Below are 25983 nucleotides of genomic sequence, written 5' to 3' on the forward strand. Positions count from 1 at the left end.
GATTTTTAAAAATATCCTTCTATTGTAATTTGGTCATGCATGTGATTTATCAGATTCTAGAGAACTGGATTACAGCCTGAGAAAAAATAATTATTTATAAACTTCAACAGATGAATAATTTTCAGAAGCAAATTCTCTGGAGCCAAAGACTTTAACTTTGAAAATAAATTTTAACTAATCTTAAGCATGGTTTCTAAAAAATATTCAACTTGTCAATAACTATTATAATTATGATTGGTAATCTACAAAATTAATAGGTACGCTGAGGCCCTGAGAATGTAATCATGTAGCCAAGGTTAGACATGGGACTAGAATTCAGGAACCTACATGCAACATAGAGAAGGGTAATGTGCTGCTTCTAAACGATATAGTTAGATAAAAGAGATAGATATTCAAGTTAATCTAAATCACACTAAAGCCTTTGATTAGTGCCCTAGTGAGATTTTTTTTTTTTTTTTTCTTGAGACAGAGTCTCGCTCTGTCGCCCAGGCTGGAGTGCAGTGGTACGATCTCGGCTCACTGCAACCTCTGCCTCCCAGGTTCAACCAGTTCTCCTGCCTCAGCCTACTGAGTAGCTGGGACTACAGGTGCACGCTGCCACACCCAGCTAATTTTTTGTATTTTAGTAGAGACAGGGTTTTACCATGTTGCCCAGGCTGGTCTTGAACTCCTGAGCTCAGGCAATCTGCCCACCTCAGCCTCTCAAAGTGCTAGGATGGTAAGCTATGACACAATGTTCAAAAATTTTATCTGTGAAATGTCTATGTTAAAGAAATCATCCAGTCTCATGTACCTACGCTTCACAACATTTACTCTGTTATATAAAAAAGGAATATTTTATTCTCCTCATTTTATTGCCAAGGAAGTGAAGGACTACTCTAGATTCGTACATTTTGGATAAAGGTAAGGCTAGACTCACAGTCCTGTATCTAAAAACCCTTTGTTATTTCCACGGAATACTTAAATGTGTAGTAGACCATTTAAATATCACTTTGATCTGAATCATCCAAATATAGTCGATCAAGCTTTGCAAGGGTATAAAATATTTAAAATATGAGAAAATAATGCTATTGCTGTTGAACGGTAATTTTACCTTTAGTGTTTCTAGAAAAAAGTTTGATTGCAATATAGCATAATAACATACTCAGGAAATAGGAATCAATGATATTCTGCCTAGAAAACTTACAGTACTTCACTGTTTGTTCTTCTCAAGCCTATATTCTTGTTACTAGTCTTAGAATGTCATATAATGTGCTTTTTATCTTTAGTAGTTCAGTTCTAATATGTAGCCCTGCAGGCTTTAGTGAAAATGTTCCAAATTAGTGAAGAAGTCTAACTTGTAACATCTTAATCACTGTAATTTAATACAGTTTTAACTGTGCTCTCCATTCCCTAATGTCTCTTCTCTGTAGAAGACATGTCTTTTATCTGATCATGTTTACTTTTAATAACTCTCAACTCACAAAGGGCACATTTCTCTGTTCATGTTGCTTGAAGTAGAGAATTTCTGCATTAGAAAACACTGAATCATAAATACAGAGAAAACAAAAACACACAAAGGTGACTGAATGGCAACATTTTATGGGGGTAGTATATTTGTAATCAAAGACTCTTTCTCTTGATACTCAATTTCTATTGTGGTAAGGTGGAATGGGCCTAAGTTTGTGCTAACTCCCTTTTTAGCTATTTTAAGTAGTCAGTAAATGCACTAACCTTATTAAAGCCCAATACCCGATATTGAGCCCTTCTGTTTCTACCTGTTTTGTTTGATGGATTATTCAGTGAAAAATTCATTCTCTAGAAAAATGTTATTTCTCATCAATTTTTGTTGTCTTTAAGGATTAAGCTTTTTTGAGAAGCAGTGCAGCTATTTCTTTTTATTTCAGTCCTGCAGTAATTTTCGTTGCACAATATCATAATCCTCAGGGAATTTGAACAGAGAAACATAAATCTACTCCCTTTTGCATTAGTATATCACCTTACAGTGTATTGCTTCTGATTTGAAATTTTAGCTTATCCTTAAATTTGACATTTCTGGTAATTATAGTCATTAAAATCTCTATGAATAAAAAATGGAAGACTTTGATATAGGGCAAGAAATAACCCAAGCAAAATTCTTTACCTTTAGTCCATATTCAAATACTATTTTTGACACATAAGGTCATTTTGCTGCAGAAAGCGCTGGGTGAGATTTAGCACTGCACGTATTTCTCCTCCTCTTTGAATCACAGTAAAACAGAACTTCAGAAGTCCAGCTCCTGAGAAACCTAGTTACACACAAGAATTTCACAAGGGGAAGCTGAGGCATCCAATAGTAAAGTCAATCTCCTAAAACCAAATTAATAGAAGCCATGAATTCCTTCAATTTCACCATGTGTTTTAGAGCATTGTTTACTGCTTGTAATGTCCTACTGCCTGGAGTAATCGATGATAATTGTAGATTTTTTTTTCTAGCTTTGAAAAATATTAAATTTTGTCTTTGAAAATAATTTACTATAATTTAACATTTTATCTTTCTTTGGCAGTCTGTGAGTTACACATTAGAAAACTGTATTATTGATCATAATTATAAGAATCATAACCATCATATGATCATGTTTTGAAAGAAGATTATGATAAAATATTGCTGGATTGGCTAATTATACACATGAAAACAAACATTATTATTATTATTATTATTATTATCATTATTTTTGAGCTGAGGTCTCACTCTGTTACCCAGGCTGGAGTGCAGTGGTGCAGTTACGGCTCACTGCAGCCTGGAACTCCTGGGCTCAAGTAATCTTTCTGTATCAGCTTCCAAAATAGCTGGGACTACACTACACACCACCTTGTCTGACTAATTTTTAAATTTTTTTAGTAGAGACAGGGTCTTGCTATGTTGCTCAGCCTGGTCTCAAACTCCTGGAATCAAATGATTCTGCTGTCTCAGCCTCCTAAAGGGCTGGGATTACAGGTTTGAGCCAGCCAAGCATCACCTATTAATAAAAATGTTGCAAATGAGTTGATTGTTAATGATATGCTTGCATTTAGTGATATCAAATTATTAGTTTAAAATCAAATAAGTTGGTAGTGAGGAAAGTGGGCCAATCAGTAAATCAGGTCTGTCAAATCCAGCCTGACTTAAATAATTACCTAACAGAGATTTGGCTTTCATTAAGATAGGAAAGAGGTTTCTTTTTTAATAGATTTGGAGATTACCAAGACATGGTAACCTAGAAGAAAACACTCTTTATTTATCTGTATCTTCAAACATACTTAGTCACAAGCCTCCTGCTATTAGGAAAACATGCAATATGAGTAGAATCACCAGTCCTGATTTTCCAGTTACAGTATCAGGTGGCAACTATATCCTAGGCACTATTCCACCTTCCCATACATTTTCTTATTTGTTCATGAGGTAGAACTCTTTCGGATTAGAAGGTGGAAAGTGTCTTTTTTTTTTTTTTTTTTTGTGATGGAGTCTCGCTCTGTCACCCAGGCTGGAGTGCAGTGGCGCGATCTCAGCTCACTGCAAGCTCTGCCTCCCAGGTTCACGCCATTCTCCTGCCTCAGCCTCCCGAGTAGCAGGGACTACTGGCGCCTGCCACCATGCCTGGCTAATTTTTTGTATTTTTAGTAGAGACGGGTGTCACCATGTTAACCAGGATGGTCTCGATCTCCTGACCTCGTGATCCGCCCACCTTGGCCTCCCAAATTGCTGGAATTACAGGCGTGAGCCACTGCGCCACGCCTAGAAGGTGTCTTTTTAAGATATTACCCAAGGTCATCACACAGCTCATAAGTGTTATAGTCAGGATTTGAATTTAGATCTTCTAATTAGCAATCCCAGAGACTTTTCCTACAGGAAAGAGGAAACCATAGGGTTTAGCCATTTGAACCTGCAAGATATTGCAAGAGAAATTAGTGTGGATCTTGCTGCAAAATGACAGGCACATTCACTGTAGCCAGGCCAGTTTCATTGGACATTTAAGTTCAAAGTGCAAGAAGGAGGATGGAAATTGAGTTCATGGAGCCAAGATTTTTGTGTTTCTCAGAGATTGGATTTGGAATGAAGTTTCTAAGTATGTTGCACATTTAAAAAAAAAAAAAAAGGGTTTGAAATTGAGAAAAATCACCACCTTGTTTACTGTTACCCATAGAAGGCATCTCAACTACAAAACAAGGGTATTCAAAGAACATAGTAGTTTTCTTGCTCATGAAATAAATTTTTTTTGGTGTTGTTTATGATACTTCATGGGTCTATTCACACTTTCATTGGGGTGTTTTCCCAGTTGGAGTATAACATTTCATACTTCAACAGTTCTGCTCCAAAAAAGACTCATCTTTGCTTTAGTCCTATATAGGTTTCTCACTTCATTGATTTCATGAAAAGTGACAACCCTAGTCTGCACTACCATCTGAGTGCTTCTGTCTGTAGCCCAGCCTAGAATGCTTTCCTTGATGGTTCTCCATATCCCAAGGTCACTTGTCACTACTTCTCCCCTACTTTATTTTCTGTTCATTCATTTTTGTGGAGTGGTAGTTCCTGAATACGCCTAGAAATAGAGGATGAGGGGTGAGGGTGCTACAAGAGCATTTGTGTTTCTTTGGAAGTGGTGTGCTCAGATTTCTGGGTAGTACAGATTTTGAATATATATACTTGTCAGAAGAACAAGAACTGTTCTAACCTTTTAGGCCTGGGCTATTAGCTGACCTCTTAAATCTAGTACCATCACCTTTCTAGTGAATGGAGCTTTCTTTAAGAATCTAGCAAGAGGCTCACTTTCAATTTTCAGTTTTGGTGGTGTGAATTTGGATGTGTTTTCTAGGTCTTTGTTGGATTTTTGAGTGAGAAATTAGGAACAGCTGCATTTAAGATAACTATCTAGATGATATTTTAAATTAGACTTTGGTTACACACCCTTTTTCTACAGCAAACAGTATTATGCCACCCTGTTAGTTTTAAATAAATTACATTATAAATTTAAGGTTAGATGTTCATTTATTAATTTAATATAAAGTATCTTTAAGATGTCAGACCTGGGGTAGAAACATAAAAATTTTTGCATTAATTCAAGGTAATGATCTAGACTCTTCAGTTCCTTAGAATCTTTTTCTCTAGTGGCAGATTATTTATACTGTACTTATAATGTGAAGCATATTTCACTGCAGTAAGTAAAGTTTTAAATTAAGAATATAAACTATGTAAGTTTAAAACCCAGCACCTTTATTACAGCCTCAATACATGGCTTTTGAGAATGTAAGACTTAATTCTGTATAATGTATTATTTTATTTATGATGATTGTGTATGAAGAACTATAGTAAAATATAACCTGAACAAAAGTAATAAGTTGTGATAAAATTTTAAGGGAATTCAATCACATGTTCTGCTATACCTTAGTTTTTTAGGTTAACTTAAATGCAACCTTAGTTTTTTAGGTTAACTTAAATGCAAAAATGAAGCTTTGGAAAGAAATCAGGTCGCTGTTTTATCCTCCAGATTACACTGAGTTGTTGAAATCAGTTTAGTTTAATACTAGAAAACAAATAAGTTTAAATGTGTTTCTTAAATTGGGTCTTTGTTAAATTAGAACTAAATGTTCCATCATCAATGATGGAAATTACTGTAATGACTTTGTTGATCAATCATGCAATTCAGAAAGCAATTTGAGAGTTTGGCCCATGAATAATATTTTCAATACTCTGTCAAAATTGAGTGGAGGAATTAAAGTTAAAAAGTATATGCATCTAAGTTTGTTCTGCCATTGTCTAAATGATAGTATTTCTCTTGCTTTCTTATAAAATTTGACATGAAACCGCTAATCGTAAGTAACACTATTTTCAACAAGGTAGCAGGCATATGAGCACTAAAACATTTTTTTCAAATATTAGTATTTCCAGACATAGATGAGTGCAGTGAGTCAGTTGTCTGTGGTGATCATTCCATATGTGAAAATGTGAATGCAGGGTATAACCTCCTGCAAAGAAGGTTATCAGACATCCACAGGAAAATCACAGTTCACACCTAATGATGGCTCTTACTGCCAATGTAAATTACATTATTAAATTTTATGTATTATCAAAGAACTATATAAAATATGTAGTACACAGTTGTGAAGTATCACAGAGCTATATCTTCCAAGAAATGTGCCTGCATTCCTTTATCTTCTATGGAATAAAGAAATGAAATTCTATTTTTTTTAATTTAATCAAAATTGTAGATAACATTTTATGGAACTAACATTCCTTGGCCCTTAAAATCCTTTTATTTCATTTTCTGTAAAATATTGCGCATTCTAAAACTGAAGAGGAAATTCAAGTGTTAGAGAATGTCTTTTTAATATTTAAGTAAGTGAGCAAGATCGTTGGGATTGATATGGTCAGCTTAGGAAAAATACTTTTTAAAACTGACTGTGTAATCTATTTTCTTTTTTTACAGAAAATGTGAATGCAAACTGCCATTTAGATAATGTCTGTATAGCTGCAAATATTAATAAAACTTTAACAAAAGTAAGTAGAACAGTTAACAATTTATTTTATTTTGACATTTTGGTTTCAATTAAAATGCTTTCAGTGTCACATATTTCAAGAAGAGTAACCAGTAGCCAAACTTTAGGGAGAGTTGAAAATGTTTACATATAGAGATCCAAGCATCATGTTTGCATCAAAGATAGGGTTAATTTGAAAATCTTCAAATTATTCAAGAGGCCTTTTACATATTTCATATGCTACATTTTCATTACTCCATATGTTGGAAAATTCTTTTTGTGTAAAAAAAGTTGATTAAAAAATAGTAAAGAGATACTTTGACTCTAGACCCATTCCCACATTCTAAGTAGACATAATTGAATGCACCTAGATTTGATACTTCAAAGTGAACATTCAAAGAGCAAATAAAGTAGGTGATTTATAAAATAATTGTCATATGATTGAAAATGTGAATCTCAACATGAGTAATCAACTATCAGTTTAAAGCAAATTTTCGTTTAATCACATTGTAAAGAATTTTCTTTGGTTGATTAAAATCTAATTTAAAGTATTATCATTTATTGCTTAGGATATCAATATTTATAAGTACTAAGAAGTTTAAGTATTAAGGTAGATTCATTGGCTAGGATATAATTCTACACTGAAGAATAGGAAGTTATTTTGAAAGCTCATTTAAAAAAATTATTAATTCAAACATGCTCTGTTTCTTTTCTGAAGTCAAGTCTAGGCTTTTAAGTTATTTGCTAATCTCTTGTAAATAAATTGAGGTTTCAGTGATGCATGTGATGGTTTAGGTTTATTAGTTTGATATTATTTATGTGTAGACCAAGGAAACCAACCTCAGAGTAAATTTAACATGTAAGTTTTATTCTTGTAAAACTCCAGTAGAACTAATTTAGTTTCCTTTTTCTGGACTCATTTTTTCCAGATCAGACCCATAAAAGAACCTGTGGCTTTGCTACAAGAAGTCTATAGAAATTCTGTGACAGATCTTTCACCAACAGATATAATTACATATATAGAAATACTAGCTGAATCATCTTCATTACCAGGTTACAAGAACAACACTATCTCAGCCAAGGACACCCTTTCTAATTCAACTCTTACTGTAAGTATGTTCAGCTTTAACTCTTAATATAATTGAGCTTTGAATTTTTCCTTTCATCTGTGAATAGTGTAGGATTCTAACATTTCTAAAAGACATACTTTTTTTCAATAGGAATTTTTAAAAACCGTGAATAATTTTGTTCAACGGGATACATTTGTAGTTTGGGACAAGTTATCTGTGAATCATAGGAGAACACATCTTACAAAACTCATGCACACTGTTGAACAAGCTACTTTAAGGATATCCCAGAGCTTCCAAAAGACCACAGAGTTTGATACAAATTCAACGGATATAGGTAAGAAACAAGGGTCCATTTAAAAGTAATTGTGTTTTCCAAATAAGCCATTTTCAAAGTTTTGGGTGGGGGTTAGGAGGCATGGTGTTGAAACTAGTATTGATTACATTGAAAGTAGTTTTATCAGTGTAGAAATGAATGGTGATGCATATTGCAAGAGCATTGTGAATAAAGTACCAGTAAAAAGGATAAATCCACAAGTGTTGTCTCCTTCCTATCATATCCACCTTTTCTGATTCCTGAACTGTACAGCCATTAAATGGTCAGAGTACATTACTCCCTTGGCATTTTGAGTCCGTCATCTCATGACTTGTTAGGGTCTACCTTGACCAATGATCTTTTGGATTTAGTTTGTTTGTTTGTTTAAAGACAAAGTCTGGCTCTGTCACCCAGGCTGGAGTGCAGTGGCACAATCTCAGCTCACTGCAACCTCCACCTTCTGGTTTCAAGCAATTCTCCTGCCTCAGCCTCCCGACTTGCTGGGATTACAGGCGTGTGCCAGCACACCCGGCTAATTTTTGTTCTTTTGGTAGAGACGGGGTTTCACCATGTTGGCCAGGCTGGTCTTGAACCCCTGGCCTCAAGCCGTCCACTTGCCTCGGTCTCCTAAAATGCTGGGATTACAGGCATGAGCCACCATGCCCAGCCGGATACAACACATTTAAACTTCTGTTTAGGAATCCTTTGCATGTTCATAATATAAAGCAATCAACATAGCAAATTAGAATGTTTCCTGCTTCATGCAAATTCATACTTAAAATATTCAGAATCTTGTATCAAATTGAGGATCCCTATAAAGTTTTTCTGAGGAAGCAATGTAAGTTAGCTGAAATAATCAATCACTGCATACATCTTTATTGCATTTTCTGGTTTGCATTTTGCTGTGCAACAGCAGATTTATAAAAATCTCATCAGGATTCATCATTTACTCTAAATCAAAGTTTCAAGCATTATGACTAATATACAGGTGCTCTATTTTTTATAATGTTTCTGCATGAAAATGGTGATAATACAGCAGGTCAAAGGAATTAACACTCAAACGTTTAATTAAATCACTCATTAGTAATTTATAGACACTATTCTGTAAGACATTGTAGTTGCTTGTCTTTGCTTTAGTAATTATAATTTTATAGGTCCCTTGGTTACATACACATATTATATTTTATTTAATTCAAAAACAGTTAAACCATGAGTGCCATAGTGAAATTAAAAAAATTAAAACTTGAGTCAGATTTTTAACATGTGTATTACATTGTCCAAACACGTTAAGAATATGTTCACTCTACTTGCTATAAATAATTTAAAACAATAATGAGGGATGAAATTGTCTCTAAGCTAATATATTTATGATGTATATTGATTAAACTAATTTCATGTTTTTTTTAATTTCTTGGTTTTGTTTTAGCTCTCAAAGTTTTCTTTTTTGATTCATATAAAATGAAACATATTCATCCTCATATGAATGTGGACGGAGATTACATAAATATATTTCCAAAGAGAAAAGCTGCATATGATTCAAATGGTAGGACTTTAACAATCTAACAGACAATATATCAATGAATTTGCAATAAATACTTATCATGCATTTGATTATGTCATATGTACATGTAACATGTGTGGTTTCCTATAAAAACATTTGATGTATGTACAGTATACAGAATATCCATATTCTTACTTGAGATTTCCATTCTGATATAAATACCTGGGGAGGATTTTGGCTGACAATATGTGGGTCCTTGTCTTACCTCCAGCTTTTGCTACTGTCTGAAATTGTTGAGATTCTAATGAAAATGTACAAAAGAGCTCTGACTTTACTACTCCTTATACAGCAAAGTCACTATATTTGCAGTTCCTTTAATATTTATTCCTCAATAATCCATCATATTCTTCATCATGAGACAAAATTTGTGATTGTGTGAGGAAGAAAAATAGAGATTTTTTAAAAGTAGGTTTTTTTTTTTTTAATTTTGCTTTAGCTCTGGGAAACATGTGCACAACATGCAGGTTTGTTACACAGTTATACGTGTGCCATGGTGGTTTGCCTCAGCTATTCACCCGTCCTCTAAGTTCCCTCCCCTCTTTCCCCACCCCCTAGCAGGCCCTGGTGTGTGATGTTCCCCTCCCTGTGTCCATGTGTTTTCATTGTTCAACTCCCACTTATGAGTGAGAACATGCACTGTTAATTTTCTGTTCCTGTGTTAGTTTGCTGAGGATGATGTCTTCCAGCTCTCATCAAAGTCCCTGCAAAGACATGATCTCATTCCGTTTTATGGCTGCATAGTTTTTCATGGTGTATATGTACCACATTTTCTTTATCCAGTCTATCATTGATGGGCGTTTGGGTTGGTTCCATAAATTTGCTATTGTAAACAGTGCTGCAATAAACATACATGTGCATGTGTCTTTATAGTAGAATTATTTATAATCCTTTCGGTATATACCCAGTAATAGGATTGTGGGTTCAAATAGGGTGTCTCTGGTTCTAGATCCTTGAAGAATCACCACTGTCTTCCACAATGGTTGAACTAATTTACATTCCCACTAACAGTGTAAAAGTGTTCCTATTTCTCCACAGCCTCACCAGCATCTATTGTTTCTTGACTTTTTAATAATCACCATTCTGACTGGCATGAGATGGTATCTCCTTGTGGTTTTGATTTGCATTTCTCTAGTGATCAGTAATGTCAAGCTTTTTTTTCATGTTTGTTGCCTGCATAAATGTCTTCTTTTGAGAAGTGTCTGTTCATATCCTTTGCCCACTTTTTGATGGAGTTGCTTGATTTTTTTCTTGTAAATTTGTTTAAGTTCCTAGGAGTTGCTGGGTATTAGACCTTTGTCAGATGGATAGATTGTGAAAATTTTCTCCCATTCTGTAGGTTTCCTGTTCACTTTGATGATAACTTCTTTTTTTTTTCCTTTTTTTTAAATTATTATTATTATTATACTTTACATTTTATGGTACATGTGCGCAATGTGCAGGTAAGTTACATATGTATACATGTGCCATGCTGGTGCACTGCACCCACTAACTCATCATCTAGCATTAGGTATATCTCCCAATGCTATCCCTCTCCCCTCCCCCCACCCCACAACAGTCCCTGAAGTGTGATGTTCCCCTTCCTGTGTCCATGTGTTCTCATTGTTCAATTCCCATCTATGAGTGAGAATATGCGTTGTTTGGTTTTTTGTTCTTGCGATAGTTTACTGAGAATGATGATTTCCAATTTCATCCATGTCCCTACAAAGGACATGAACTCATCATTTTTTATGGCTGCATAGTATTCCATGGTGTATATGTGCCACATTTTCTTAATCCAGTCTATCATTGTTGGACATTTGGCTTGGTTCCAAGTCTTTGCTATTGTGAATAATGCTGCAATAAACATACGTGTGCATGTGTCTTTATAGCAGCATGATTTATAGTCCTTTGGGTATATACCCAGTAATGGGATGGCTGGGTCGAATGGAATTTCTAGTTCTAGATCCCTGAGGAATCGCCACACTGACTTCCACAATGGTTGAACTAGTTTACAGTCCCACCAACAGTGTAAAAGTGTTCCTATTTCTCCACATCCTCTCCAGCACCTGTTGTTTCCTGACTTTTTAATGATTGCCATTCTAACTGGTGTGAGATGGTATCTCATTGTGGTTTTGATTTGCATTTCTCTGATGGCCAGTGATGGTGAGCATTTTTTCATGTGTTTTTTGGCTGCATAAATGTCTTCTTTTGAGAAGTGTCTGTTCATGTCCTTTGCCCACTTTTTGATGGGGTTGTTTGTTTTTTTCTTGTAGATTTGTTGGAGTTCATTGTAGATTCTGGATATTAGCCCTTTGTCAGATGAGTAGGTTGCGAAAATTTTCTCCCATTTTGTAGGTTGCCTGTTCACTCTGATGGATGATAACTTCTTTGGCTATGCAGAAGCTCTTTAGTTTAATTAGATCTCATTTTTCAATTTTGGCTTTTGTAGCAACTGTTTTTGGTGTTTTTGTCATGAAGTTTTTGTCCATGCTTATGTCCTAAATGGTATTACCTATGTTTTCTTCTAGGATTTTTATGGTTTTGGGTATTACATTTAAGTCTTTAATCCATCTTCAGTTAATTTTTGTCTGTGGTGTAAGGAAGGGGTCCCATTTCAGTTTTCTGCATATGGTTAGCCAGTTTTACCAGCACAATTTATTGAATAAGAGATCCTTTCCCCTTTACTTGTTTTTGTCAGGTTTGTCGAAGATCAGATGGTTGTAGATGTGTGGTGTTATTTCTGAGGTCTCTGTTCTTTTTGGTACCAGTACCATGCTGTTTTGGTTACTGTAGCCTTGTAGTATAGTTTGAAGTCAGGTAGTATGATGCCTCCAACTTTGTTCTTTTTGCTTAGGATTGTCTGGGCTATATGGGGTCTTCTTTGATTCCATATGAAATTTAAAGTATTTTTTTCTAATTCCATGAAATAGTCAATGGTAGTTTGAATAGCATGAATCTATAAATTACTTTGGGCAGTATGGCCATTTTCACAATATTGATTCTTCTTATCCATGAACATGGACTATTTTTCCATTTGTTTGTGTCCTCTCTTATTTCCTTGAGCTGTGATTTGCACTTCTCCTTGAAGAGGTCCTTCACATCCCTTGTTAGCTGTATTCCTAGGTATTTTGATCTCTTTGTAGCAATTGTGAATGCAAGTTCATTCATGATTTGGCTCTCTGCTTGTCTATTGTTGGTGTAAAAGAATGCTTGTGATTTTTGCACATTGATTTTGTATTGTGAGACTTTGCTGAAGTTGCTTACCAGCTCAAGGAGTTTTGAGCCTGAGATGATGGGGTTTTCTAAATAAACAATCATGTCATCTGCAAACAGAGACAATTTGACTTCCTCTCTTCCTATTTGAGTGCCCTCTATTTCTTTCTCTTGCCTGATTGCCCTGGCCAGAACTCCCAATACTATGTTGAATACGGCACTTCCTGTCCTTGTGTTAAGCTCCTCTATCCCAGCGTCACACCCCCTGCATCCACCAGCGGGCGTGTCATCAGCTGTAGTCCAGGGTTTGGTTTTTTTATTTTTATTTTCTGAGATGGTGTCTCGCTCTGTTGCCTGGGATGGAGTGCAGTGGTGTGATTCAGCTCACTGCAGCCTCGATCTCCTGGAGTGGTGAAAGAGGCATCCTTATCTTGTACCAGTTTTCAAAGGGAATACTTCCAGCTTTTGCCCATTCAATATGATATTGGCTATGGGTTTGTCATAAATAGCTCTTATGATTTTAAGATATGTTTCATCAGTATCGAGTTTATTGATAATTTTTAACATGAAGGGATGCTGAATTTTATCAAAGGCCTTTTCTGCATCTATTGAGATGATCATGTGGTTTTTGTCTTGGGTTCTGTTTATGTGATGGTTTACATTTATTGATTTGTGTATGTTGAACCAGCCTTGCATCCCAGGGATGAAGCTGACCTGATTGTGGTGGATACGTTTTTTGATGTGCTGTTGGATTCATTTTGCCAGTATTTTATTGAGGATTTTTGCATCAAGGTTCATCAGGGATATTGGCCTGAAGTTTTCTTTTATTGTTGTGTCTCTTCCAGGTTTTGGTATCAGGATGATGGCTGGCTTCATAAAATGAGTTAGGGAGGATTCCCTCCTCCTCAGTTTTTTGGAATAGTTTCAGAAGGAATAATACCAGCTCTTCTTTTTACCTCTGGTAGAATTCCAGAGGCTGTGAATCCGTCTGGCTCTGGGCTTTTTTTGTTTGGGAGGTTACTAATTACTGCTTCAATTTCAGAACTTGTTATTGGTCTATTCAGGGATTCGACTCTTTCTTGGTTTAGTCTTGGGAAGTTGTATGTGCCCAGGAATTTATCCATTTTTTCTAGATATTCTAGTTTTTTTTGCATGAAGATGTTTACAGTATTCTCTGATAGTAGTTTGTATTTCTGTGGGTCAGTGGTGATATCCCCCTTATCATTTTTATTGTGTCTATTTGATTCATTTCTCTTTTCTTCTTTATTAGCCTAGCTTGTGGTCTATTTTGTTAATTTTTTTTTCACCAGCTTCTGGATTCGTTTTTTTTTTTTTTTGGAGGGGTTTTCGTGTCTCTATCTCCCTCAACTCTGCTCTGATCTTAGTTATTTCTTGCCTTCTGCTAGCTTTTGGATTAATTTGCTCTTGCTTCTCTAGCTCTTTTAATTGTGATGTTAGGGTGTTGATTTGAGATTTTTCTAGCTTTCTATTGTGGGCATTTAGTGCTATAAATTTCCCTCTTAATACTGCTTTAACTGTGTCCCAGAGATTCTGGTACCTTTTTTTTTTTTTGTTCTTATTGGTTTCAAAGAACTTCTTGATTTCTGCCTTAATTTCATTATTTACCCAGGATTCATTGAGGAGCAGGTTGTTCAACTTCCATGTAAGTGTGTGGTTTTGAGTGAGTTTCTTATTCCTGAGTTCTAATTTGAATGCACTGTAATCTGAGAGACTATTATGATTTCAGTTCTTTTGCATTTGCTGAGGAGTGTTTTACTTCCAATTATGTAGTCGATTTTAGAATAAGTGCCATGTGGCACTGAGAAGAATGCATATTCTGTTGATTTGGGGATAAGAGTTCTGTAAATGTTTATTAGGTCCACTTCATCTGGAACTGAGTGCTAGTCCTGATTATCCTTGTTTATTTTCTGTCTCGTTGATCTGTCTAATATGGACAGTGGGGCGTCAAAGTTTCCCACTATTACTGGATGGGAGTCTAAGTCTCTTTGTAGGTCTCTAACAACTTGTTTTATGAATCTGGCTCCTGTATTGGGTGCATATATATTTAGGATGATTAGCTTTTCTGGTTGAATTGATCCCTTTACCATTATGTAATGCCCTTCTTTGTCTGTTTTGATATTTGTTGGTTTAAAGTCTGTTTTGTTAGAGAGTAGGCTTGCCAACTCCTGCTTTTTTTTTTTTCTTTCCATTTGCTTGGTTAATTTTCCTCCATCCCTTTATTTTGAGCTTATGTGTGTCTTTGCACATGATATGGGTCTCCTGAATATAGCACACCGATGAGTCTTGACTCTTTATCCAATTTGCCAGTCTGTGTCTTTAAATTAGGGCATTTAGCCTACTTACACTTAAGGTTAGTATTATTATATGTGAATTTGATCCTGTCATCATGATGCTATCTGGTTATTCTGCACACTAGTTGATGCGATTTCTTCATAGTGTCATTGGTCTTTATATTTTGGTGTGTTTTTGCAGTGTCTGGAACCAGTTTTTCCTTTCCATATTCAGTGCTTCTTTCAGGAGCTTTTGCAAGGCAGGTGGTGACGAAATTCCTCAGCATTTGCTTGTCTAGAAAGGATTTTATTTATCCTTCGCTTGTGAAGCTTAGTTTGGCTGGATATGAAACTCTGGGTTGAAAATTCTTTTCTTAAAGAATGTTGAATATTGACCCCCAATCTCTTCTGACTTGTAGAGTGTCTGCTGAGAGGTCCATTCTTAGTCTGATGAGCTTCCCTTTGTAAGTGGCCTGCCCTCTCTGTCTGGCTGCCCTTAACATTTTTTACGTAATTTTGGCCTTGGAGAATCTGATTATGTGTCTTGGGGCTGATCTTCTCATGGAGTATCTTAGTGGTGCTCTCTGTATTTGCTGAATTTGCATGTTGGCCTGTCTTGCTAGGTTGGGGATAAAGTAAGTTTCTTAGGCTTAGATTTCTCTTATAATTTGTATTTTTCTTAGTCTTTGTATAGTAAACTCTTCAACTAAACAACCCTTTTTAAAAATTGTATCAAAATTCAATGTTGATTCAATTCTGGTACTAGCAAGCAAATTAATGATTAAATAACTGAATATCCTTCTTATATGGATGATGTAACTAATGTGCAAACTTAATAGATTTGTTCCATGTCCATCAGCAGATAGTACAGAACCACTAAAAGCTGATTCTTCTAAAAAGAAATCGGCTTTTCCAGGCCGGGCGTGGTGGCTCGCGCCTGTAATCCAATCACTTCGTGAGGCCAAAGCGGGTGGATCATGAAGTCAGGAGTTCAAGACCAGCCTGGCCAGGATGGTGAAACCCCATCTCTCCTAAAAATACAAAAATTAGCCAGGCGTGGTGGTGGGTGCCTGTAATCCCAGCTACTCAGGAGGCTGAGGCAGTGAATTTCTTGAACCGGAGAGGTGGAGGTTGCAGTGAGCCGAGATCCCACCACTGCACTCCAGCCTGGGTGACAGAGCAAGAATTCATCACAAAAAAAAAAAAAAAAAAATCAGCTTTTCCTTGGTACCTAACTAGCAAGTAAGTAGTTACTATTTCAATTTAATCATTTATCTGTTATCTTAGTGCAATGCATTTAGAAAAAACCCTGCCGATAGTAGAATTTTGTTGTTGTTCTCATATAGGTAAAATTATATTACCTTGAGAAAATAGGAATTATAAAATTTTTGCAAAGAAAATAATAATAATATTTCCTATTTTCTCTAGGTAATATATTTTTACCTATATGAGAACAACAACAACAAAATAGTAAAATACAAATGGAAACTATATACCTCAACACACATATGGTCTCATGGAGAGACACTATTTCATAAAAAGAAATGTTTTCGTATCCTCTATTCTTTCTTGTCATGTTCTAGTGGGAAATAGCCATAAATGAAGCAAAAGTAACTAAGTCATGCTGCCATTGAAACCTTGGCTTTTACTCTATTATACCATATTCTAATTAACCAAGCATACGTTTTGTATTTAGGAACAAATCCAAAGAATGTGTTAAACTGTTGAAATTTCAAAGACAATTTGGGTACTGTTTGGAAGTTGGAAAAAAGACATTGAAAATACCGATTATAGTGACAGATGATGAAATTGTCATGGAATTAATATCCTGAAGAAGTTTTGTCTGATTGTGTGGTAGCTTTGTTGTATTTAATGATCCCACGTACAAAGTGATATTTGAAAGGGACAGTAATATTAGCTCTCAATAAAGGAGAGTAAGAAAATGTGTTTTTCTCAAGGTTGTATCTTAAAAATAAGGACAAATCTAACACATTGATCAAACCCTCTCAATGATGTCTGCATGTATTTATTAATTTATTGAAAAAATTAGTTAATAAAACACATGCATTCTTTAAAACATAAACAGTACCATTGGTAGGAAAATAAAGGAGGCCTATGCAGCACAAGTGGATTTTATTTTGCTTTTTTGAGACAAGGCCTCACCCTGTTGCCCAGGCTAAAGTACAGTGACATGATCATGGCTCACTGCAGTCTTGACCTCCCAGGGCTCCAGTGATCCTTCCACCTGAATCTCCCAAGTAGCTGGGACCAAAGAAACATACCACCATGCCCGGCTAATTATTCTATTTTTGTAGAGACGTGGTTTTGCCATATTGCCCAGGCTAGTCTCGAACTCCTGCCTCAAGTGATCCTCCCACCTCAGCCTCCCAAAGTGTTGGGATTACAGACCTGAACCACTGTGCCTGGCCCCTGGATTTTTAAATGTATATTTTTTTTATAGACTGAATTTTAGAAGAGTAAGGAGGAAGGGTTGAGAATTAACAGAACAAGATTCAATGCTCTGATCTATGGTTTTATGATAAAAAGATAATAGACTTTTGTTAAGAGATTTCACATACTTATTTTCAAATTACTTATGAAATCAACATTTAGGTGAAAAAATAAAGCAGCATATGAAGCTCTATTGAGAAGTGGTTTTAGTTATTCTCAAGTTAAAGTAGCAATAAAGCAGTTTGAGAGCAATGATTCTCTAAGGAGTTCATTGCATAGTGTATGTGGGTAAAATTGATTTGGGAATTTAACATAAGGAAAAATCATAACTCCTGTCACCCCAGTAGTTTTCTAATAGTTTGGAAGGCTCATGCTTGGACCACAGTAATAAAAAACTATTAATTTCATTCAAAAGAATTAAAAGCAACAAAACAAAATAGGAATAAGGAAGAAGACCTATTGAATGGGAATCTTTAAACAAATATATATAGGTATTAATTCTAAAGTAAAGTCTCCAGAACTTAGCATAGTTATTTGCACTGTGTAAATGCTCAGATATATGTTCTATCAATTAAATTGGAGGCTATGTCTGGTTCCTGGCAATCATATGGTAATGTTAACAAATATAGGAAAGATCTTAGGGCAAAAAGACTAAAGTAAGCATTGCAAAGAAGAAAAATTAGGAAGAATGGATGACGATTTATTAGGAAATGATCTAATCGTCTCAAATTATTCAAAGTTTTTATACCCTTTATTAGTGAATGAACCCCTAATTTTTAACAAAAGGTACAGGTTTGTTAAGAAAATTCAAAGCTAGATCAAGCCTCAAATTAGTGAGAAATCATAGGAATTGAAGAAGTTCAAAACCCTGGGAATGGACAAATAAATACTGAGACAATATATTTGTAAAGGAGGTGAGAAGATATCTTGGAGGATTCTCTGTGGCACCCCTTATCAAAAGTCAAAAATTGATGTTAAATAAATATTTTTCTTCACAAAGGAAAGTGGTAGCTAGTAGATTTTAAAAATCCATCTTATATTTTTGATTCATCATTTGATTTTGAACCATCTTCTACTACAACTCCTGAGATGCCACTGTCCCACGACATGGTTCATCAACTGGACCTGGTCATGTTGATCTAACAGGTATCCAAGTCCTGCCTCAGGCCCTCGTCTGTTTATAGCAAAGGCTGGGATAGTTATCTTTTGGAGTCATAATTTCACTAGCCCAACAATGTCATACTTTCTTTAATATAAGTTTTGTAAGATGGAACTTGAGGAAAATCCTTTATGTAATGTATCTGGGTTTAGCAAGGCTCTTAACAATATCTCTTGAGGTGCCTTTTTAGATTAAGAGAGAAAACATAAATAGCAATACACTTTGGCAACTTCTAGCTCACACAGTCATATCCAAATAAACCTATTTATTCATGTGATGTGGAGGTTTCCAGTTTTGTTATTACAGTCCTTTGTATTTGATGATATTAATATTTGTATTTATGATTTTGTGCTATTTGGTTATATGCTGGTGCACTGCGTTTGGGGAGTTTTAGGGGACATGGATAAATGGCCATCTCTCAAGCAAATAAATTTTCTACCCTGACATTGCATAATTACATGTTATCAATATTAAATAGAAACCATTTTAGTGGGCATAAGTTTGAACTCAGTGGCATGTTACAACTCCTTCATCTCTAAATTTTCTTGATTCTATCAGCCTGTGATAATTTCCTCCCAATACCTCTTAAGTTCATGTATTTATACAAGGACATAATAACTTGAAACTTTATTATTCAAGTGAATACACTTCACACTCTGGTTCTTGGTCAGGATTTTGGTGTAAATTTATCTAGGGCTATTTTTCTTCTAAAGATAGTTTGTGCAAAAGGGATACTACACAGTTCATGATTATCTTTGAATTCTTCAAGGTCAGAGAATATGTCTTACTATGGTTTAACAATGTAGGCATGGGCTTATTGTGGTCTATATTTCAGTATCTGGGGATTTGTATAAATTTCTAATGTAAAATGTTTGTCTATTCAATTTTTATGTTTATCTTAAGAGTCTAAATACACTTTGTTTTATAAGAATTTCACTAAATATACTTATTTGATTGATAGGCAATGTTGCAGTTGCATTTTTATATTATAAGAGTATTGGTCCTTTGCTTTCATCATCTGACAACTCCTTATTGAAACCTCAAAATTATGATAATTCTGAAGAGGAGGAAAGAGTCATATCTTCAGTAATTTCCGTCTCAATGAGCTCAAACCCACCCACATTATATGAACTTGAAAAAATAACATTTACGTTAAGTCATCGAAAGGTAAGCTGTTTTTCTGGTAGTTATTGGCTATGATTGTCATATAGTCAGAGAACTGGACTCTTTGTTGTGTCACTTAAATTATCTGAGTTCTCGAGTTTAAAAATACAGATTTGAAATTAAAAGAGTGAAGTAGTTTTAACTAATTTTCATATAAAATATTTTTGTAGTTTCACAGCTCTTTAAACATTCTAATTAATACCAAAGAATTTATTAATTTAATTCTCTGGAATTAAGAAATATTTTAGTTTTATTTATAAGTACACTGTTTATTTTGGAAATATCCATGGTTTCGAAGAATGAGTTATTAAAAAGTATCACAATCAGAGAAATAAATGTCACTTGTGTAATAAGTGAGGTGTTTCATTAATACTTGTCATTTAAAATAATATTTGAAGGGATTCTGGTGTTGATTAAAAGAAAATTATAGCAACATTTAAAATGTTTCATAAAGAAATTAGTGGAGACCATTTTACTCTTTCATTTTTTATTCTAAATCATTTTTCAGACTCATATATAATTAAAGATATACAATAAAAAAGCATGATCAGAACTGAACAACTATTTAGCTATTTTAGTTAAAAATGAATGGGGGCAACTCAAAATCACAGGTTATTTGCTACCATTTCACAATTGATGTTATCTTAAACTTTCAACAGAATTTCAGTTCTAGTACATGATTCGAGTACTTTCGAAGTTCCATTTGAAGTACCTTGAAGTTGAGCAATTATATTTGCATTATTATGGGAGGAAAAGGGGCTTTCTAAACAAAAAGAGTATATTTGCTTACACACAATACAAACATGCCACTGTTAAGTAAAAACATCGAAGGTAGAGAGAAACTAAATGTATAAAAAGTGCGGGTAAATAATAGCTCAAACTTAAATAATGGTAAGTACTATGTTGAGGGAAAAAAAGGTATGAAATTGCTTAAGACTGAAAACCAAACTTAGACTTCTTTTTTAGATGCTAAATGCAAAACACGTTTTTAATACTAGAAACCAAACACTGTTCTTTCACATGGTCTGACGGTTTTTCCGTTTTTTATCAGTGGAATGTTTTGGCAGCTAAAGAGTTGCCAAGAACAACCCACTTCACCAATCCCTGTTTGACAAAGACACAAAACAAAACGCATATTTAAACAAAAACTCTTCACGGTAATTCCTGGGAAAACTTAATTGCTTTTATCTGCCTTTCTGCTCAACTATATTTTCCATTCAAAGTAATGACTGTTATGAAATTTCACCACTTTTCTCTGACAATATACCTGCTTAGTCACTGGTTCCCTCGCTCGGAGAATGAAATTTTGCTCCCATTTTTTCCCCTGAGAAAATAAAAACTATCTCATAAGTAATATCTTCAGTGTCCTGATTCCCTGATAATTTATCTGTGATTTGACTAATACATAATTCTACAGTACCTCAGAAGAATAGTAACAGTAATTATAGTAGTATTAACAATTATCATAGCAATCAATAATTACATAGTGCTTATGTTAGAAACCAGGCAGTATTCTAAGTTTTTTACTTAAAAAAAAAAATTCATTTAATGCTTACAAAAGCCATGTGAGGTACATACTATTATTACCATTTTATAGATGAGGAAACTGAGCCTGTGAGATTAAATAATTTGCTCATGGTCACTCAACAATTAACTGGTAGAAAAAGGTTTCAAGCCCCTGCAGCCTTCCTCCAGAGTCCATGCTCTCGAAAGCTATGATACTCCTGGCCAGTTTGGCCCACTACATCCATCCCAATCTACTTCCCAAGAAATTATGCTCCATCCACCATCTCATCTTTCCTGGATCTCTCCACATTGGTGTCAGTGTCTCAGCTAATAAAAAGACTCAAGTCTCCACCTTATAAAAAAATAAAACCATTCTCCTTTGGTACTGCATCATCTTCAACCAAAAAACCAAAAATTAATAACTCCTCTTACCTTAAGCTTCTAAAAAGTAGATGTAAACTGCTGACTTCCATCTATGGAAGACTCAGATTTAGTTTTCTTACACACATCTTCTGCTATGATACACACACTCCCTCAACTATGCATCCACTCATGCTTACCTCCAATTTTTGGTTAAATCAGTTTTCAGTGTTTATAATAAATACTATAAATTGGTGTGTTATTCACAACTGAATCATGGAGCTCAATCATTTCCCTGGTGTTAATAAATTCCTTTATTTTCACTTGCTTAAATTTCTATTTATCCATTGTTAATTTTTCTCCAAAATCTTTGACAGAATTATAAATCTCTTTTCAAAACATTCAAACACGTGAGCTTATCTATCAGCCAGTTTGTTGTCTTGGAGACATCCTTCCCAAGGCTCTGTAGCCTTAATGCTGACTAGATGATCTACCCCTAGGTCATTTATCAGCCTGGGCATGCCTTCCCTTCCCCCATCATTTTCACATATCATTCAGCATTCACCTCTCTCCTCTCCTGTGTCAGATGCCATGTTTCCTCCAGCAATGTCTTCCTATTTCTTAGTTTATATATGTATTTTGGTGGCATATTCTCCAGTGGCCGTTTGAAAGGGGAAGCAGAGAAGGTCAATTTTTTAAGCTCTTGCATTATCAGGTTTTATATAAATATACATATATACACACACACACACATATATTTTTCTACCTTACCCTTATACTAGTTAGATAAATACCATGGTTCAGAGTTATTTTTTTTTCTCAGATCTTTCTAGATCTTGTTCATATGTCTTTCAGCTTTCAAGGGTAACCTGGAGAAGTTGAATGCAATTAATATTTTAATTAAAATGTATTATCTTTTGAATGCAATCAGTCTCTTTCTCTTTATCTGTCTCGTAAAGTTTTGGGATCTTTATTCTCAGTATTCCAAAATCTTTAAGATGTACTTCGGTGTGAATCTTCCTTCATTAATTGCAGTAAACATTTTGTGAGTCTTTTCAGTCTGAAAATGTATGGTCTTTGGTTTTAGGGAATTTTCTACGATGATTTCTTGGTAATCTCTCCCTGTACAGTATCTCTGCTCTCTTTTTCTGTTCCTCTTAGTATTTATTAGACTTCCCAGCAGAGCTTCTAATATTTGGAGTTTTTAAACTTTTTCATTCCTATTTTTTTCTCCTAATATTTTTTATTTTTACTTTATACTTTATTTTCACTGAGAAACTTTATTTTTTCAATCCTGATTTTGTTTAATGGGTACAGTATCTCATCTCTCTGAGATATTATTTATATATTTTTTAAAAAAGCTATTTTCTGCTCCCTGCATCATCCTGCTCTTGACTTTCTTTGTTTGGATTGTTCATCTTGGTTCCCTGTCTTTCCTGTTGGAGCTTGTCCTCAGATGTCTGGGAGTTCATGACCACCCATTCACATTTAATAATGAGACACGGTATGCTCTCTTGACCGTGTGGCAGTGGTGTGCTTCACTAGAGTTTTCATCAGGCAGGCTCCTGGCCATGGCATTGGAAGATCCCGAATGTCAGTACCCAAAAGCAGTTTATTTTGGGCCAATCCATTTCTTAGGAAGAAATGTTTTTCCTTTCCTGTCTACTCCAGATGGAAGTCTGGTTGAAAGGATTAGGAAAATTAAGAAAATGTGGTAGGGCATGATGGGAGACCAGTGTGTAAACAGACCTTCCCTTAACTCTGTTTTTGAATGTTACGCACAATCACAGCTCAGTTTGGCTCCTCAATTCTAGAGTCCCTCTACTTTCTCTAGAATTAGGCACTTCCCAGGCTCTTTTAGGAACTAAAAGAATTTCAGTTTTCTTCATATAGCTTGACATCCTTGACAAACTTCTAGCAATCTCTCCAATTTTAACTCAATTATCTTTCCAGACTCATTCCAGACAAACTCACACTGTTTTTTTCAGTGCTCCAACTGTTGACCTAAGGGTTGTATTTAGCATCTATCCCATTAAAACAATTATCTTATTGTATTTAAATCATCTGAGTTTCTATCATCCTTGAAGAGCTGATACTTTATCTTTTTGACTGATAATCCTTACTCATTGAACAGTATATATTATACATTTGAAACTCAAGACATGTTTTCTTTAATAAATATTTGTCTGAAAATTTGAGTTTGATTCTATATTACTCCATCTATCAATGTTTAGTCTTAAATACACCTTAAAATCACATATCTTGGCCTCTTAACATAATATAGCATTTATCTCAGAGAGCGTTTATGAGGGTCAAACTAAACAAAATAAGAAAGCAAGCACCTAGTTAAGTGTAAATTGTTATATAACTGTAAATAGTTTTTATTTCTACAAGTTCAATATTTTATTGATAAATTATTATTAAACCAAAATTAGGTATAGTGTTATGATTAGTTAATATAAAAGTATGATAAGGAGAATTCCACTGTTTATGGAATAACTATCACACAGTCTGTGTGTCATCTGTCCCATGTCTGTATCTGATCTTGTCTTCACTATTCCTTACCTCACTCACTGTGATCTAACTTAACTGGCTTCTACAAGTTTCTGGAATGCCTCTGGTCAGCCTCACTTCAGAGCTTGTCCATTTACATTTCCAACTATTTTGAACCCTCTGTTCCCAAGTCTGTTGGACCCCCACTTCACTTCATCGAAGTACTTGCTTAGACATAATCTAGGAGACGTCCCCTTGGACAATCCTCCGTATCACTTTCTTTGTTCTTACCCAGGGTTACTTTTCTCATTGAATAAGTTTTCATCTCTAACTAGAATTTAATGTCAACAATGCAAACACGTTTTTATGTTTTGTTCACTGTTGTATTTTTAGTACCTGGATTAATGACAAATATCTAGTAAATACTCAACAAACATGTATTGAATAAAGATACATATGATAATTATGCACTGTGGTAAATGACATATGAGTAATTTACTGTAATGAAAATTATCACAGGTTTGTGAGACAAAATTGATAAAATATAGCATTGTTGCAATATAAATTTCCATTCTTCCACATAGCAGCCTTTATTTGTTATCATTTGTTTTGTGTTTTACTGTTAAGGCATTGTTTCAATCACATTAATGGTATTTTAAATACAACAAAATCAATACTATATATGTAACTTTTTCTCTTTTTCATCAGTAAAATATCTTTTTTTCAGGTCACAGATAGGTATAGGAGTCTATGTGCATTTTGGAATTACTCACCTGATACCATGAATGGCAGGTGGTCTTCAGAGGGCTGTGAGCTGACATACTCAAATGAGACCTACACCTCATGCCGCTGTAATCACCTGACACATTTTGCAATTTTGATGTCCTCTGGTCCTTCCATTGTAAGATAATTTTCCCCTTCATATTTATAAATGTTGCTTTTTCTGTTTTTTTTTTCCATGTCATTCGAGAGAATATTTAATTTTTTATATATTTTTCTTGGGTTTAGATAGCACATTTAGTATAAGAGATAAAACCCCAACAGGATCTTTCTTTCTGTCTGTTTTCCTACCTACCTTCTAAAACATATCTAGTATGCATTTAAGGTTATTTCTAGTCTAAGACTTATCTAGTCTGTAATATCTGGTAGATTACATATTAAATTAGCTTGTAATGCTGCTTTCAAGAGCCATTTTCCCATTTTAATGTACCCCGGAATTTAAAGGCACTTTTTTGTGATGACAGTTTATTTTTACTCATGACAAAGCTCCTGAAAATATTTGACAGTTGGGCAATAAGTATTAGCACACTTGTAACTAACATCATGTTTTTAGCAATGTAGAACCCCACAAGATTTTTAAACATGAAGAATCTCTCTAAGGTGAATAGTTTCATGATAGGTATCTTACTTTTGTGATATCTTACTTACATTGCATATTTATCACATAATTTCTTATTTTATAGCTCTGTGCTATCATCTCCATCTTAATATATTTATTTATAATCTATCATTAAATATATAAAGTAACCAAATAAATCTACCTAAACATAATGTCAGTCCTAACAATGATTTTTTCCTGAACTTAAGCAAATAAACATCTATTCTGTATATAAACGTAAGTATTCATCTAGTTAGGATAAAACCAGCATTTTCTATTTCAAAGTTTCTGAACAATATTACTTGATAATCCTTATATTCTGCATTGCTAACACCTTTGTTTCACGTGTTTTAGATGAATCACTGCATATGACTTAGTCTTACCACTGATAAATCTGTTTTAATTAACCATGTTCACATTATAATAATCTATTGCCTTTCTAATGTAGTGAAATTAATGAAGATAACATTGTTAAACCATGTACTAATACTAATACTATGCCTAGAAAAATATCACCAATTACAGAACTGTTAAAGTGCTACATGATTTACATCAGATTTATGTGGATATTGAG

At 34.5% G+C, this 25983-nt stretch overlaps 1 protein-coding gene across 1 annotated transcript in view; it reads left to right on the forward strand.

Moving 5' to 3' along the window:
* Window positions 1-25983, forward strand: part of ADGRL4 (adhesion G protein-coupled receptor L4) — a 118401-nt gene that overhangs the window by 61682 nt on the left and 30736 nt on the right. The window contains exons 4-9 of the mRNA XM_024234598.3: window positions 6423-6493; window positions 7401-7580; window positions 7692-7875; window positions 9281-9397; window positions 19470-19675; window positions 24759-24932. Coding sequence (XP_024090366.2) covers window positions 6423-6493; window positions 7401-7580; window positions 7692-7875; window positions 9281-9397; window positions 19470-19675; window positions 24759-24932 — 932 coding nt within the window. The remainder of the gene's footprint in view (window positions 1-6422; window positions 6494-7400; window positions 7581-7691; window positions 7876-9280; window positions 9398-19469; window positions 19676-24758; window positions 24933-25983) is intronic.

The sequence above is a fragment of the Pongo abelii genome, chromosome 1, assembly GCF_028885655.2.
Source record: "Pongo abelii isolate AG06213 chromosome 1, NHGRI_mPonAbe1-v2.0_pri, whole genome shotgun sequence".
Taxonomy (NCBI): Eukaryota; Metazoa; Chordata; class Mammalia; order Primates; family Hominidae; genus Pongo; species Pongo abelii.